Source organism: Lissotriton vulgaris, chromosome 4_1, assembly GCF_964263255.1.
Source record: "Lissotriton vulgaris chromosome 4_1, aLisVul1.2, whole genome shotgun sequence".
Taxonomy (NCBI): Eukaryota; Metazoa; Chordata; class Amphibia; order Caudata; family Salamandridae; genus Lissotriton; species Lissotriton vulgaris.
The window spans coordinates 1,383,451,587-1,383,467,444 of record NC_141691.1 but is presented as its reverse complement, the minus strand read 5'-3'; the positions used below and the strand labels follow the sequence as shown (position 1 = coordinate 1,383,467,444).

Genomic DNA, 15,858 nt, shown 5'->3' with positions numbered 1-15,858 from the left:
CACGAGATAGGTGGCTCCTCCCCTGGACTACAGTGCGCATGGGCATCGACTCCATCCTCAGATAGTTTTTTCCGCCATCCGCCATTGGGTTCGGATGTATATTGGTTCCCTCTAGTCGGAATCGATAAAAAACTTTCTTAAGGCCAAAAGGTCTTTAGTTTTCTTCGTCGGTATAGTCTTGCATTCGGTGTCTAACTCTTCCAGCTCGGTTCCGAGCCAGATTCCATACACCCGCGTGCTTTCGGTGCGGAGGGCCCAGCCGACGCCTCAGACCCTATCGACTGTTCATCATGGACCGAAGTCCGTTCAAGAGATGTCCCGTCTGCAACTCAAAGTATCCCCACATCGACATCCACCCGGTGTGCAACAAGTGTCTGTCGCCGGACCATGATGAAGCCAGTTGCATGGCTTGTTCCCGCTTCAGGTCCAAGAAGACGCTTAAGCATCGACGCGCTGCGCGCCAGGAGGCCCAGCACACAGCACCGGCGCCTGCGGACATTTTCGATGCCGGGGATGTCGAAGAGGAAGCTAACCGGGACATCGGTGACAACCTGTCGAATCCTGCGTCAGAGGTCGACTACGACGCGGACGCCAAAATGTTCGAAGCTGAAGAAGTCGTCGACGAGGTAGGGGACGGCGACGGGGCCTTTGGGCCCATGGAGGATAGCTCGGACGATGAGCTACCTCGCACTGACACTGGGGCCGTACCGCTTCATAAGGCTCAGGTCGAGGGATCGCCACTAGGTCTTACCCAAGATCTTACAATGGGTTCTACGGCCCGCCTTCGGGCTCGGCCACGGACATTACTATTGAGCCGCACCCTGCAAAATCGAAACCGAAAGTGAAACCAACGGTCTCGACACAAACAACAGCACTGGTGCCCACCTCGAAACCGAAAGTGCGCATTACTTTGGTCGGATCCAAGGCCTCGGAGCCCTCGGCGCCGAAGAAGCAGAAGGGTGTTGTCGATCCGAAGGCTCAAGTCAAGGGCGTCGAGACGAAGTCTGCCGCGCCGAAGACAAAGGTCAAGGTGGTCGAGCTGAGTAAATCGGCGCCAAAGGCGGTCGACACCAACAAAGGACTCGGTGATCCGAAGGTTCTCGAGACTCCGCGTCAACAAGACAAGGCCAAGAGCGGCGCACCCCGAGAGTCCACGCCTAGTGGTGCCTCGAAGGATCCCGTCGACTCTGCGCGGCCGTCCGCCGCTTTCACCAAGCAAGTGACGGACTCCCTACAGCGCATCAAGGAGAAGGCCTCGGCTGTCGGACCAAGAGATCCTCCACCTTCGAAGCCGGTGGAGAAACCTCACAAAGCGTCGACGCCCATTCACTTCACGTTGCCGCCGAAGTTGGCGCCGAAGGCTTTCACCCCTAGAGTGGTCGCCAGCGTGCCCGAGAAGGTGTCCTCGGTGCCGAAGTCGTCGACGATGGTTCCCACCTTGAAGCATCGGCAATCTTCAGTAGAAGAACAAGAAGAACATTTTATTGATGCCGAAACGGGCAGACTTTCCCTCCACAAGCGAAAAATTGCCCCGGAACAACCGATGGAGTCCTACAAGATTCCTTTAAAGAAAAAAAAGGACTCTGCTTTGACTCCTGTCCTTGTGGAACCACTTTCTCCACAGGCCCAAAATGTCTCGCCCACTTACTCTGACGTGGACGCTGGGGAGGGCGAGGATGAGTACAGCTGTCCTGTCTACACAGACCCTGATGATACCAATGAACCCTGGGCTGCTGGTGCTGACCCAGGTGATGCTCATTCTGCCCAAGACACTCAACTTTATTCTGTAAAGACATCACCTACAGAGGATTCAGCAGCGTTCAATGCCCTCATTGAACGGGTGGCTAAAAACCACGACGTCCAGCTCCATGCTGACCCCATTGACGTGGATTTTCTTTTTGATACCTTTTCAGTCTCAGAGAGAACTGTCAAGACTCTGCCTAAGTCAAAAGGTGTCTTAAAACATGCTGGGGAGATCTTTAAGGAGCCTACCAGAGCCAGGGTGATAAACCCTAGGATTGAGAAGAAGTATAAACCAGCGCCTACTGATCCTACTTACATTAAAGGACAGTTGCCTTTGGACTCTCTTGTCTCAAATGCCCGGAAGAGGGCTAATTCTCAGACAACGGGTGATGCTCCTCCCTGCAAGCGCTTCTCGCGAGGTATGACAGGGCACACTATGACACACTGGAGACCCTGTTGCAGCACCTGCCAGACGAATACAAGGAGGCAGCTGAGATGCTTATTCAAGAGGGGAAGCTAATATCTAATGCTTCAATTAAATGTGCACTAGACGCGGCTGACACCGCAGCCAGGGCTGTCAACACTAGTGTCATGCTGAGACGGCATGCCTGGCTCAGAATCTCGGGGTTTAAGCCAGAGATACAGACCACCATTCTTAATCAAACAGAAAATCCAGATCACCTGTTTGGCCCAGAGGTTGACACCACCTTGGAAAAGATTCAGAAGGACACTGAAACTGCTAAGTCCATGGGGGCCTTACAGTCCCAGCAATTCAGGGGTGGGTCTTTTCGTCGCTCAATCACTAGAGGCGTTTCCAGAGGCCAGCTCTCCCAAACCACGCAGTACTACAAAGGCAACACGCAGTCCACATACACCAAACAAAGTCGAGGTGGATATCGTGGTAACAGCGCCAAGGGCAGGGGTCGTGGAAACAACAACTCCAGATCCTCTGCCACCAGCAAACAGTGACGCCTTGTCACTGCCCCTCGACCACACAACACCGGTCGGGGGGAGACTTCAGCAGTTCCTGCCGGTCTGGAAAACCATCACCACAGACAGGTGGGTCACACAGCTCATACAGTACGGCTATTGTCTGGAGTTAACATCCACTCCACCCAACTTGCCCCCAAGACACCGTCCTATGTCCAACGAGCACTTGCACTTATTGCAGCAGGAGGTCATCGTCATGCTGCAAAAAGGGGCAATCGAGCTCGTGCCTGTGGCAGAAAGAGGCACAGGAGTTTACTCACTGTACTTCCTGATACCAAAGAAGGACGGGTCCCTCAGACCCATACTGGACCTCAGACCCCTCAATCAGTACATTCTATCGGAACACTTTCATATGTTGACCCTGCAGCAAGTACTCCCGTTGCTCAGTCAAGGGGATTTCCTCGCGACTTTAGACCTAAAGGATGCGTATTTTCACATTCTGCTGCACCCGTCACACAGAAAATACCTCCGGTTCACCATCCAAAACCAACATTACCAGTTCAAGATTTTGCCTTTCGGAGTCACCACGGCACCCAGGGTGTTTACAAAGTGCCTGGCGACAGTGGCGGCGCACCTAAGGAGACAGAACATTCACGTCTACCCTTATCTGGACGACTGGCTTATCCAGGCAAAGTCAGCCCAGCAGTGCGCCGCTCACGTGTCCCACACCATTCATCTTCTTCACGATCTGGGTTTCTCACTAAATTACCTAAAGTCCCACCTCCAACCCGCCCACATACGGCAGTATCTGGGTGCGACGATAAAGACTCTGGCAGCCACAGCACAGCCAAATTCAGTGAGGGTCAACAGCATTCAATCGCTGATACAACGATTCAAACCCCAACACTCGCTTCCAGCGCGAGTGTTCATGCAGTTGATAGGCATGATGGCCTCCTGCATCTCCATAGTCCCGCACGCGAGACTACATATGCGTCCGCTTCAGGAGTGCTTAGCACGTCAGTAGACTCAGGCTCACGGACAGTTGAAAGACCTAGTGTTGGTGAGCGGTCGGGCATACAACTCTCTGCATTTGTGGAATCCACAAAACCTTTGCAAGGGACGACCGTTCCAAGAGCCTGTGCCACAGATCATCCTGACAACGGACGCTTCTCTCCAGGGATGGGAAGCTCATGTACTCCATTACACTGTGCAGGGGCTATGGACACAACAGCAACGGAAGATGCACATCAATGTTCTGGAACTTATGGCAATCTTCATGGCACTAAAGGCCTTCAAAGTACATCTGTGCAACAAGGTCGTGTTGATCCGGACGGACAACATCACGGCCATGTACTACATTCAGAAGCAGGGAGGAAAACACTCTCCACAGCTGTCTCATCTGGCTCAGGGCTTGTGGAAGTGGGCCATTCAGAGAAACATCTTCCTCATGGCAGAACACCTCCCAGGCAAGGACAATCAGATGGCGGACCTGCTCAGCAGGTATAGCCACCAAATGCACGAGTTGGAGATACATCCATCAGTACACCACCCGTACTTCCAAAAGTGGGGTCATCCAGAGATAGACCTGTTCACCACAAGGGAGAACGCAAAATGCCAAAGCTTCGCCGCCAGGTTTCCACACCCACAGTCGCAAGGCAATGCGATATGGATGAACTGGTCAGGCAAATTTGCGTACGCTTTTCCCCCAGCACCTCTGATACCGCTGGTGGCACGCAAGCTCAAGCAGCACTCGATGACTCTCATCCTGGTTGCTCCAACGTGGGCTCGCCAACCATGGTACACCACGTTTCTAGAACTGTCCGTGGTACCGCATCAGAGGCTGCGCCTCACACCCAGCTTTCTGACGCAGAGCCATGGCGACATTCAGCATCCAGATCCGCAACAGCTCAACCTGACGATCTGGCTCCTGAGGTCTTAGAGTTTGGCTACCTCAAATTACCTCCTGATTGTATGGACATCATCCGGGAGGCAAGGAAGCCCACCACAAGAGCATGCTATGCGGCAAAGTGGAAGCGGTTTGTCATTTATTGTGCAGACCGCAACATTAACCCGCAAGATGCATCTATTCAGAACATCATTTGTTATCTTTTACATCTGTACGAATGTAATCTGGCCTATGCTTCCATTCGCATACATTTATCCGCAATGGCTGCTTATCTCCAAAACAGGCAGCACCTCTCACTCTTCAGGGTGCCTGCCATTAAAGCCTTTCTGGAAGGACTCAAACGAGTCATTCCTCCGCGGACTCCACCAGCTCCTGAGTGGAACCTCAATGTGGTCCTCACTCGGCTGATGGGTCCCCCCTTTGAACCACTGCATTCCTGCGAGATTCAATTCTTGACCTGGAAAGTGGCTTTCCTTATAGCGATTACATCGCTGCGACGAGTTAGTGAGCTCCAGACACTAACCATCCAAGAGCCATTTATTCAAATTCATTCTAACAGGGTGGTGCTAAGCACTAACCCTAAATTCCTTCCTAAGGTAGTGTCTCAATTCCATATTAACCAGACTATTGAATTACCTGTGTTCTTCCAAAATCCTGAGTCATTGGCGGAGAGAATGCTCCACACCCTTGACGTCAAAAGGGCCCTGATGTATTACATTGATAGGACGAAGGATTTTAGAAAAATTAAACAACTCTTTGTTGCCTTTGCGCCACAACACAAGGGTAACCCCATTTCCAAAGCTGGTATAGCCAGGTGGATCGTTAAATGTATTCAGATCTGCTATCTGAAAGCCAAGCATGCTCTCACCATTCCACCGCGGGCCCACTCCACCAGAAAGTTGGGGGCCTCCATGACTTTCCTTGGAAATATTCCTTTGGAAGACATATGTAGAGCAGCCACATGGTCTACCACACACACATTTACAAAACATTGTATTGATGTGCACTCTAAACAGCAGGCAGCTGTAGGGCAGGCTTTCTAAAAACGCTTTTCCAAACTGCTGCAGCTGGCACGGGCCGCCGCCGTTAATGGAGGGACTGCTATGTATTCTATGCACAGATATGAATTCAGCAGCCCACATACCTTCAACCGAATATGCTACTTACCAGTATGCATCTGTTCTTGGCATGTAGGGCTGCTGACATTCATATCGCCCGCCCTCCTCCCCGGCGCCTGTAGCAGCTGCAGAATTCACATATTCTTTTAGCATGGTCATCATTCACTTAGTTTCACTCCATCTTGGCCACAATGGCTAAAAACAATCTGAGGATGGAGTCGATGCCCATGCGCACTGTAGTCCAGGGGAGGAGCCACCTATCTCGTGATACTTCGAAGACTCTTCCAGGACAACAATGTGCGATCATCCGGACCCAACACTAGGCGGCGATCTATGCACAGATATGAATGTCGATTCAGAAAAGGGGGTGGTGATGAACAGAGTGTCTGAATTAAGCAGACCACTCTTACCCAGTCCAAAGATCAGGGCTTGATCCATCACCGTTATTTATCTCACTGCATCATCCCAGCTCAGAACCTGGCTATATGTAAATCAGTCTGTCCCTGGCCCAGTGCATCATGGGAACAGGGCAGACTAAACTACCAAGCCAATTCTTCACCAGAAAGGAGACAAGCTACCGGGGACCGGTTTCTGGCATTTCAGCCTTCTTCGGCCCGGCTTGCTTGAATCCTGATGGTGCAGTGAGAAAGGGTCTCATGTCTGAGTATACCCTGCCACACCTATAGTGGCCAAAAACGATTCAGAAAAGGGGGTGGTGATGAACAGAGTGTCTGAATTAAGCAGACCACTCTTACCCAGTCCAAAGATCAGGGCTTGATCCATCACCGTTATTTATCTCACTGCATCATCCCAGCTCAGAACCTGGCTATATGCAAATCAGTCTGTCCCTGGCCCAGTGCATCATGGGAACAGGGCAGACTAAACTACCAAGCCAATTCTTCACCAGAAAGGAGACAAGCTACCGGGGACCGGTTTCTGGCATTTCAGCCTTCTTCGGCCCGGCTTGCTTGAATCCTGATGGTGCAGTGAGAAAGGGACTCATGTCTGAGTAGACCCTGCCACACCTATAGTGGCCAAAAACGATTCAGAAAAGGGGGTGGTGATGAACAGATGTCCCTCGCTCATTGCACCATCAGGATTCAAGCAAGCCGGGCCGCAGACGGCTGAAATGCCAGAAACCGGTCCCCGGAAGCTTGTTTCCTTCCCAGTATAAGAATTGGCTTGGTAGTTTGGTCTGCCCTGTTCCCATGATGCACTGGGCCAGGGTCAGACTAATTTGCATATAGCCAAGTTCTGAGCTGGGATGGTGCAGTGAGCTAAAAAACGGTGATGGATCAAGCCCTGATCTTTGGACTGGGTAAGAGTGGTCTGCTTAATTCAGACACTCTGTTCATCACCACCCCCTTTTCTGAATCATTTTTGTCCACCATAAGCGTGGAAGGGTATACTCAGATGTGAGTCCCTCGCTCATTGCACCATCAGGATTCAAGCAAGCCGGGCTGCAGACGGCTGAAATGCCAGAAACTGGTCCCCGGAAGCTTGTTTCCTTCCCAGTATAAGAATTGGCTTGGTAGTTTGGTCTGCCCTGTTCCCATGATGCACTGGGCCAGGGTCAGACTAATTTGCATATAGCCACGTTCTGAGCTGGGATGGTGCAGTGAGCTAAAAAACGGTGATGGATCAAGCCCTGATCTTTGGACTGGGTAAGAGTGGTCTGCTTAATTCAGACACTCTGTTCATCACCACCCCCTTTTCTGAATCATTTTTGTCCACCATAAGCGTGGAAGGGTATACTCAGATGTGAGTCCCTCGCTCATTGCACCATCAGGATTCAAGCAAGCCGGGCCGCAGACGGCTGAAATGCCAGAAACCGGTCCCCGGAAGCTTGTTTCCTTCCCAGTATAAGAATTGGCTTGGTAGTTTGGTCTGCCCTGTTCCCATGATGCACTGGGCCAGGGTCAGACTAATTTGCATATAGCCAAGTTCTGAGCTGGGATGGTGCAGTGAGCTAAAAAATCGTGATGGATCAAGCCCTGATCTTTGGACTGGGTAAGAGTGGTCTGCTTAATTCAGACACTCTGTTCATCACCACCCCCTTTTCTGAATCAGATATGAATGTCAGCAGCCCTACATGCCAAGAACAGATGCATACTGGTAAGTAGCATATTCGTTTTTTCCATAACAAATTTTATTGTCGGCAGTCACAATGGGCCTGGCGAGGCCAGGTAGCCAAACAATGCAAGATACATGCACATGATTAAGTGAATAAGATGTTGACTTTTGTGATATCTATCAAGCAATAAAAAAACAAAAATATAACATAATGCCCCAACAGGGAGCCGAAGTTTCATGTTGCTGCTATACAGCATATCATATATCAGGTTGAACCTCATTGCTCTCTTATTCATACATTTTATAACAGATTTGTTATACAAAATGTAAGTGACAGTGGAAGGGAGGATTAGATGAGTTGGGTTGTGCAGTTCATCAATAAATTATGTTAGTGATAATAATAGATTTAGGTAAAAAAGGAATGTTATACATGAATCAGTTGAAGATCAGTGCAAACGGTGTACTCAATCAGATGTGGATATGTTGCTTCCCTGCCTAATTGATATTTCAGTACTACAATTACAGTAATTGTGTATTTAATGGAAAAATACAATTTTAACCCAGTTATATATTTTTGGTACAACTCTGCAGTAGCACATTGTGCATTTTAAGTGGTAGAAATGGGATTGACATGACTCCAAATCTGAAGTGTTACTGAACCGGTTCAAAATAAAGAATGTTGCAAAATAACCATTTGTTTTTCTTTCTAGACACTTTATAAAACTCAGGTTAAGGAGTTGAAGGAGGAAATTGAAGAAAAAAGTAAACAGAACCAAGAACTTCAAAAGAAAATACATGAGCTGCAAAATGAAAAGTAAGTCAATTGTGCATGTTTCGGCTATAAGTGGCACATAAGCTAAACTTGTTTGCATAATAATTAAAGATGCTTATTTACTTTACAGTGATGTATTTTGAACAGTACATCAACTAGGGTTGAAAAATATGTGCTTGCATTTAGTTCATGGTTTCCTTGGGTCACTGGAGATAGGTGTTTGATTCTTTTCTTTGAAAGGGTCTTTATGAAAAAGAAGGCGTCTTCATTTAGAGATGTGTCTATGACTAAAATGAGATTAGCAAACATAGTTACCTTTCCAATCAGTGTGACACAGTACTTTTTTTTTTTTTTTACAAATCTTTTTATTGAACATAATAAAAAACAAAGTGCAGTGTGCAGTATGGTAGTCAGAGAATGGTTGCCAAAGACATTATACTATACAGTTCCTTTTCATGAAGAATCAATTAACTAGATTGCTGGACTTAAATTAGAAAACGGTCTTTTACAAGGGTCCTTGCACCATCTAGTGGCAGGTCTGCTCCCCACTCATACCCCTCCTCCCAGTACTATACAGATCTCTATAGGCGACCCATTGATGCCGCACTTTCTCCCATTTCTTGGGGAAGCCCCTGCTTTTATATACGACTTTTTCCGCTTTATAGCACCAGTCCAAGTCAGTCTTCCCCTGATCCACGCTCGGTGTATGAGAGGGCATTCCCATAGGATATGAAAGAAGGTAGCTGTACTGCCACTGCACCGGATACATGCATCTGTGTGTATGCATCCCAGTTTATGCCTGAATGCGCTACTGGAGTAGGACCTGTGGAGGATCCGCAGTTGTAGTTGCCTAATTCTTGCCCTAATTGCCACTTCTCTCTGGCTTTGCATGGCCTCCACCCACCCATCATCTTCTAGTAACCCGATGTCAGTCTCCCAGGCTGCCCGCAGCGCCCCTAAGGGGTTGGACGAATTATTAACTATCTTTGTATATGTTAAAGATAGTGCCTTTTTGGGGATGGGATCCAATAGAAGCCGATCCTCCAAGGGGCTATACTCCGGGATACGTTCCCCCTCATAGATATGTGTACGAAGTGCGTGCCCTAGTTGCATGTAATTATATCGCTCTGTTTCCGCAAGTTGTAATTTAGACTGTAGGTTTTCGAATGATATGATCACCAGGCCCGCCAGACATACCCTAAGTGGGCAATGTCCAGCATTTTCCATTTACCAAAGCCCTGCAATTTCCCGACCTCCTCTAGCATATCACTGTCTCACAGTGGGGTACGTTCCGTCAGCCGGTTGTCCCACCCAAGAAATCTGTTAGCCCCTTTCCACACATCCAACACAGCTTTTATATGGGGGCATAAACTTTCCAGGACCTTTACAATACAAGGCGGCAGAGTAGCCTCGAGTGCCCATCACCACGCGATCAACCCGATATGCCGGGCCGTCGTGGTCCCCAAAAACCCAGTTATTTATTACTAACAATGGTGACGCCCAATAGTATTTCTGAGGTCCCCTTCGTATATGCAGCGTTATAATTTGATTAATTCTATTTTTGCACCCCTCCCGCCCCACAGTAGCTTCCGCAGTTCATTATCAACCTCTTTGAAGAAGCTGTCGAGTATCTTATACGGTGTGTTCTGGAGTATGTAGAGCAATCGTGGTATAGACATCATTTTAAATAAGATGGCTCGCCCCATCAGGGAGATAGGCAACGTCCTCCAGTGTGCCACCTCTCTTTTCAGGCATTCAAGTTGGGGTAATAGATTTCGAGGCATGAATTCTGCCTTTGTCTTGGTTACTACGATACCCAGGTACTTAAAATGGTCATGCACCTGAAGTTGGCTCCCATCAGGGGGAGTGGGTGGTGGGCTGCCCAATAGCATAAATAGAAGGTATTTGTCCGTTGATTCGAAAACCTGAATATCCCTTGAATAGGTGAAAGATTTGTAGGAGCCTGCTGATTGTAAAGCGAGGTCTGGTTGCATACAGGAAATCTATTCTTTCCACAACCTGCCCCCCCCATTTCCAGAGGACACTGGGTCTGCCCGCTCCCACACCACAAGCGTCTCCAGAGCCTGAGCGAATAACACGGGGGATAGTGGATATCCCTGCCTCATTCCCCTGTGCAAGGTGAAGGGGAACTGAGCCATTCCCAAGCACTGTGATCCAGGATTGAAATCGGGGCTGAATCCAAATCTATCCAAGACAGCGAATAAGTAGTGCCACTCGATGCTGTCGAACGCCATACTTGCGTCTAAGGACATCAGTACAGCGTCCTCAGTCGGGCGGGACCCAGTCAGGTATATCACGCTGTACAAGCGGCGTAGGTTTAGACTGGTGCTCCGGTGCGGCATAAAGCCAAACTGATCGTGTGTATTAAGGATGTAATCATTCCAGTAAGGCGATTCACCATCGCGTTAGCGAGTACTTTGACTTCCATGTTCAGTAAAGATATGGGCCTATAGGAATTGCAGTGATTTGGCGGCTTGCCTGCCTTTGGTATAACGACAATGGTGGCTGAACGTTGATCAACAGGCAACAGGTCAAGTCCCCGGCCTCCTCAAACATGGACAGGATGTACGGCGCCACCACGCTCGTCATGCTTAAGAATAACTCCGATGGCAGACCTGGTGGCCCCGGCGCCTTCCCGGACTCCAAGTCTTGGATTGCCCCTTCAATTTCCTTGATCATAAGATCATTATCTATACATTCCCTATCTTCTCTGGACAACGTAGGCATTCAGTCTCTGTTCTATTGAGGTTTGAGGCATAAACCTCCTCGAAGTACTCCGCGTATGCTTCCGCTATCCCCACCCCGGTTCTCTGTAACCCCCCGTGAGAAGTTGGCCTGATATATGATGCTCACTAGTTCAAGTGATCACCTTGTACCAGTCCAAACAACCCTTATGGTGATTGGTTGTAAAGTCAACCTTATAGACCAGCTATCCTAATGGAAGCATGGACGAAGCAGTCTTAGGCTAAACTCTTTTGGCATGTGAAGCCAGCTGTTTTACCACATATAACCCCTTGAATACCAAGTAAAAGGACACCACAGAGGTTGTTATGAAAATAAACAAGATATTTATTAACTAACGTACACCTCTGAACTCTTTATGAGATCAGAGGGCTAAGCACATGACAATCTCTTAGGAAAAATACGTTTAAGTTGCACAAATTACAATGGTGCCCTAGGGGCACGACAAACCATATACTAAGTAAGTGGAATGTGTAAGTCGATAAAAGGAATGGAGTTGTCCAGAGGCTGTAGGATCGATGGGACCACGCTATACTAACTCTAGGTAGTTAATAGGAGGCCCACGGAACGCGTGTGCAGAGTGTGAACTCACACGCAAGATGCGTAACAGTGTCTATGGACAGTACAGTTCAAGAAAAAGGTGAGTACGGACAATCCTGACTAGGTAGAACTAAAACGACTGAGGAACTGGACACTAGGAGAGTCAAGCTACCCTTGAGCACCGAAATGCTCGTGTTACCTCACCCACAGGCTGCGGGTGCATAGGTGCCAAGGATGCTGCAGGCGATCAGGAGGAAGATGTCCGGTGTGATCCAAGGGTGGATCAGTGAAGAGAAGAACCTGAAAGCAGAGGGGACAATGTTCAAAGTCACTAGCCAGTGACTGGAGTGGAACCAGGAGTGGAACCAGATGTCGTCGTCGCGATCAGGTGAAGGTGGACGCTTGTCTCTGCAGCAACGTGGACCAGGTGGTGTCTTCGACGACCAGGATGGAGGCACGAGCTGTCCCACACAGGCGGTGTCGGCTTCGGATTCGGAGTCAACAGGCCTTGGCAAAGGCAACCCACGCGGTGAGTGGAAACGGCGTCGGGAGTGGAGCAGGAGGGTCCGGGGTGCTCCTCTTTTGGCAGAGAGCAAGGACCAGTCTGTAGCAACCAGACCAGCAGTGAAGATTTCGGAGTTCGTCGTCTAGGAGGTCACTAGCCAGCCGGCAAGTGACCAGACAACGCTTCGAGCAGCAAACAGGCAGAAGGGCCCCACGCAGATCTTGTGGATGCTAGAGGGCTGGTCTTCGATGCAGGAGCTGCTTGGGGTCGGGGCTTCTCAGTCCCCAAAGCACTTGGACGAGGTTACCTCAGAAGTGGTGCTGGAGCGAAGTGCTGCTTCTTTCAAGATTGCCGGTCCCACGTGTCTCGTCGCACCCACGGATCTCAGCTGTGCTGCAGATGTAGGTAGAGGTCGGAGAGGTCTGGGAATCCGGGTCTCGTCGGGCTCTGAAGTCTGGATCCTTGGAGGAAGACGACAAAGGGAAGCCGCTGGACGCTGATGGTGCCTGCTTGTGCAGGGTGGACACTCCTAGCCCACAAGGGAGATTTCAAAAGAGATTTCCTCCGTCTTCTGTGGAGCAGAACGTCGAAGTCCAGAGTTTCTTCTTGTAAAGTTGTTCAGGATAATCTAATTTGGAATGGGACCAGCTCCTACCTTTATCCGGCTAAAGGGGGCTGTAGTACGACAATATCCCTCCTCTGGGTGGGACCAGGAAGGAGGGTGAATACACCCCCTATCCTTTGTCCAGTCTTGCGCCAGAGCTGGGGCTAGAGTGCCCCAGGAACTGGTTTAGACCAGTGTATGCACAAGGACACCTTGTGTGCCCCAGGCATGTCTCATTCCTTTCAGCCCTGTCCTACCTAATACACAAAATCCTGTCTGGGGTGGTGCTAGCACCTCCCAAGGCAGGAAACCCTTTGTCCAAGCCTCCCTCGCTGGAAGGACTCCCAGCAGCAGGAGGTCAGACTTGTGTCTGTGGTGGCAGCATCCATTTTGTGATGCTGAGGCTCGAGTTAACTTTAACCGGGGTTCACAGTTACATACATGTCGTGTCCCTCTAGAAGGGTGGAATGCTACCCCCGTCCCCAGAATTGACGAGGTAGTAGTATTCCAATTCGTATGACACCTTACTCGACATGTTTTGATAATGCTATACCAAAGTTGGCAATAACCGCGAGGATTATAATGCACTTAAGAGTATATGGTATAGCGTTATCATGGAAACAGCTAAAGGACTTGGTTCCGAAAGCTGTAGACAGGCTCAGCTCATGCTAGAGCACCATCTCACATAATTCCAAGCACTCTGCCTTCAGAATTGATAAGGCCTGACATAGGAGTGACTGATAGAAGGATATGTGTCCATTTTAGGGTTAGATATAGGGATACTATATCTAAAGCAAAGGGTGATTACACCACCTTGCCCCAGCTGATTGAACAGCCAGTTGTGTCAGATTTGGATGGCCAGCCAGGGGTGGCATAATACATGCTGCAGCCCCTGGTAGGCCCTGGGTGCACCTATGCCCTGGGTACCTAAGGTACACTGTACAGGGGCTGATAAGGTGACTCAGTATCCAATTAGAGATGTACCTAGAGTACATGGAATCCATTTTACAGAGAGAGCAGTGGGCCTGGGGTCCTGAATAGCAGGGCCCCAGGTCAACTAAGTTGAAAAACCAGCAAAACACCAGGTAAAAAGTTGGGGGCAACCATAGTCAGATATCCACCTTCCTACACCCCCCCTGCCCCCCCCCCCCCCGAGTCATACATTTCTGCTACCCTAATCTGAAAGAGACACGTTAGTGATAGATTCCTTACCTTAGAATATCCCCAGGCGTCAGACTGGATCTGGAAATTTTTGCGTAGCAATACCCCTGCGCGCCGGCAGGCGTCGTCCGTCGTCGGCGTCGTTAGCGCCGGAATGACGTCGTCGGAGTACTTTGACACCGCCCATGCGCGCTGACGTCAGTTCTTCTTTTTTCCGCGCCAGCTAGCGCAGATCCGGAGAAGCTCTACCCCTTAGTCTTTTTTTAATAAACTTTTTGATCTTTTTGATCATTTTTTTGCTCAAGTCTTTGACTCCTACGGTGCCGGTTGGGATGCCCGGGTTTAAACCCTGTTCCAGGTGCGACCGACTGATGTCAGTTACCGACCCCCATCGCCGGTGCCTCAAGTGTTTAGGCCTCGACCAGGACGACCGCACCTGCTCCGACTGCCGGGCCCCGACGTCTAAGGCTAGGCGAGAGCGGTCTCGCAAGCGACTGGAGCTCATGCAGTTGGTCCTGTGCCGCTCCAGGTCCCGGTCCCACGGGAGGTCGAGGGACAGGTCGCGGGGTTGGAGCCCTCGCAGCTCCGGGAGTGGACATCGGTCGTCGGGATCCAAATCCTCAGGTAAGATGCATAAGAGGTCGGAGAGACATCATCGTTCCTCCGACCCACCCAGACGCTCGCACGATGCAGCCGGGGGTTCAGGTGACACCACCAGCGCGGCTCCGCCGGAGACGCTGTCGTCGCCGTCTGCCCCACACCTTCGGGTCCCTGGGCAAGACGCGACACCTGAGGAGGTCGAGCGGTACCTCATGGCCAAGGGGTCCCTCCCTCCTCAGCCAGTTCCCGTGGCGCCTTCGGGCCCAACAGCCCCGGCTTAAGGGCCTAGCGGGTCGGGCGCTTCGACTCCGACGCCGTCGGGTACTTCGGTCCCGGCGCCGCCTGCGACTTCGGTCCTGGCGCCGCAGGCCCTCTCTGGATCAGCTTCCGGATTCGGGTCGTCGCCGGTCGACCTCACAACCTCGCAGACGACGGCCCTACGGGTGTCACCCTCGGTGCCTGATGTGGGCGCCATCCCCACTCCCACTCCCGATCCGGTTCTGGCACCGGAGTGGCGCCGTTACCGACGGCTTTTGGAGATTTCTATTTCCATGAACAGGACCCATCTGTTGAACCTGTGCTAAAGGAGATGGGTGACGAGGGTGATTGAGAGGGGTCTGAGGACCCTCTGGCACGGGAGTGCCAGTTACCACAGGACTGGACATATGAGCTTGGGGAGGCCAGTGGCATTGACACTTCGCCATACATTGGATTTGTCTCCCCTCCCACCGTGGCTACGGAGGAGGGGGCAGCTTATGGTGTAGTGTTGACACGGGCAGCCAAGGCCCTAAACCTTGAACTCCCTGTCGCGGCCGTGAGGACTAACCTCCTCACAGAGGTCCTTAAACCGCAGGCAAGCTCAAGTGAGCCTCTGCTGCCGTTTAATGAGGCCTTGTGTGACGTTCTTGGGGGCACTTGGTCCAAACCCGCCACAGGTCCGCCTGTGGATAGGAACGTGGCCAGACGCTACCGCCCGGCCCCGGGCGACCCTTGCTTTTTGTCGACCCACCCCACCCCCGAGAGCCTGGTCATCCAGGCCTCCACTTCCCAGACTGCATTCCCAACGGCTCCGCCTGATCAGGAATCCAAGAGGTACGAACAGTTCGGGAAGAAGGTGTTCTCGTCCCTCAGTTTGGGACTGCA

At 50.6% G+C, this 15,858-nt stretch overlaps 1 protein-coding gene across 1 annotated transcript in view; it reads left to right on the top strand.

Moving 5' to 3' along the window:
• The window catches only part of ROCK1 (Rho associated coiled-coil containing protein kinase 1), a 2,273,505-nt gene that overhangs the window by 1,569,138 nt on the left and 688,509 nt on the right, over positions 1 to 15,858 (top strand). Inside the window, exon 22 of the mRNA XM_086965620.1 lies at positions 8,481 to 8,584. Coding sequence (XP_086821746.1) covers positions 8,481 to 8,584 — 104 coding nt within the window. The remainder of the gene's footprint in view (positions 1 to 8,480; positions 8,585 to 15,858) is intronic.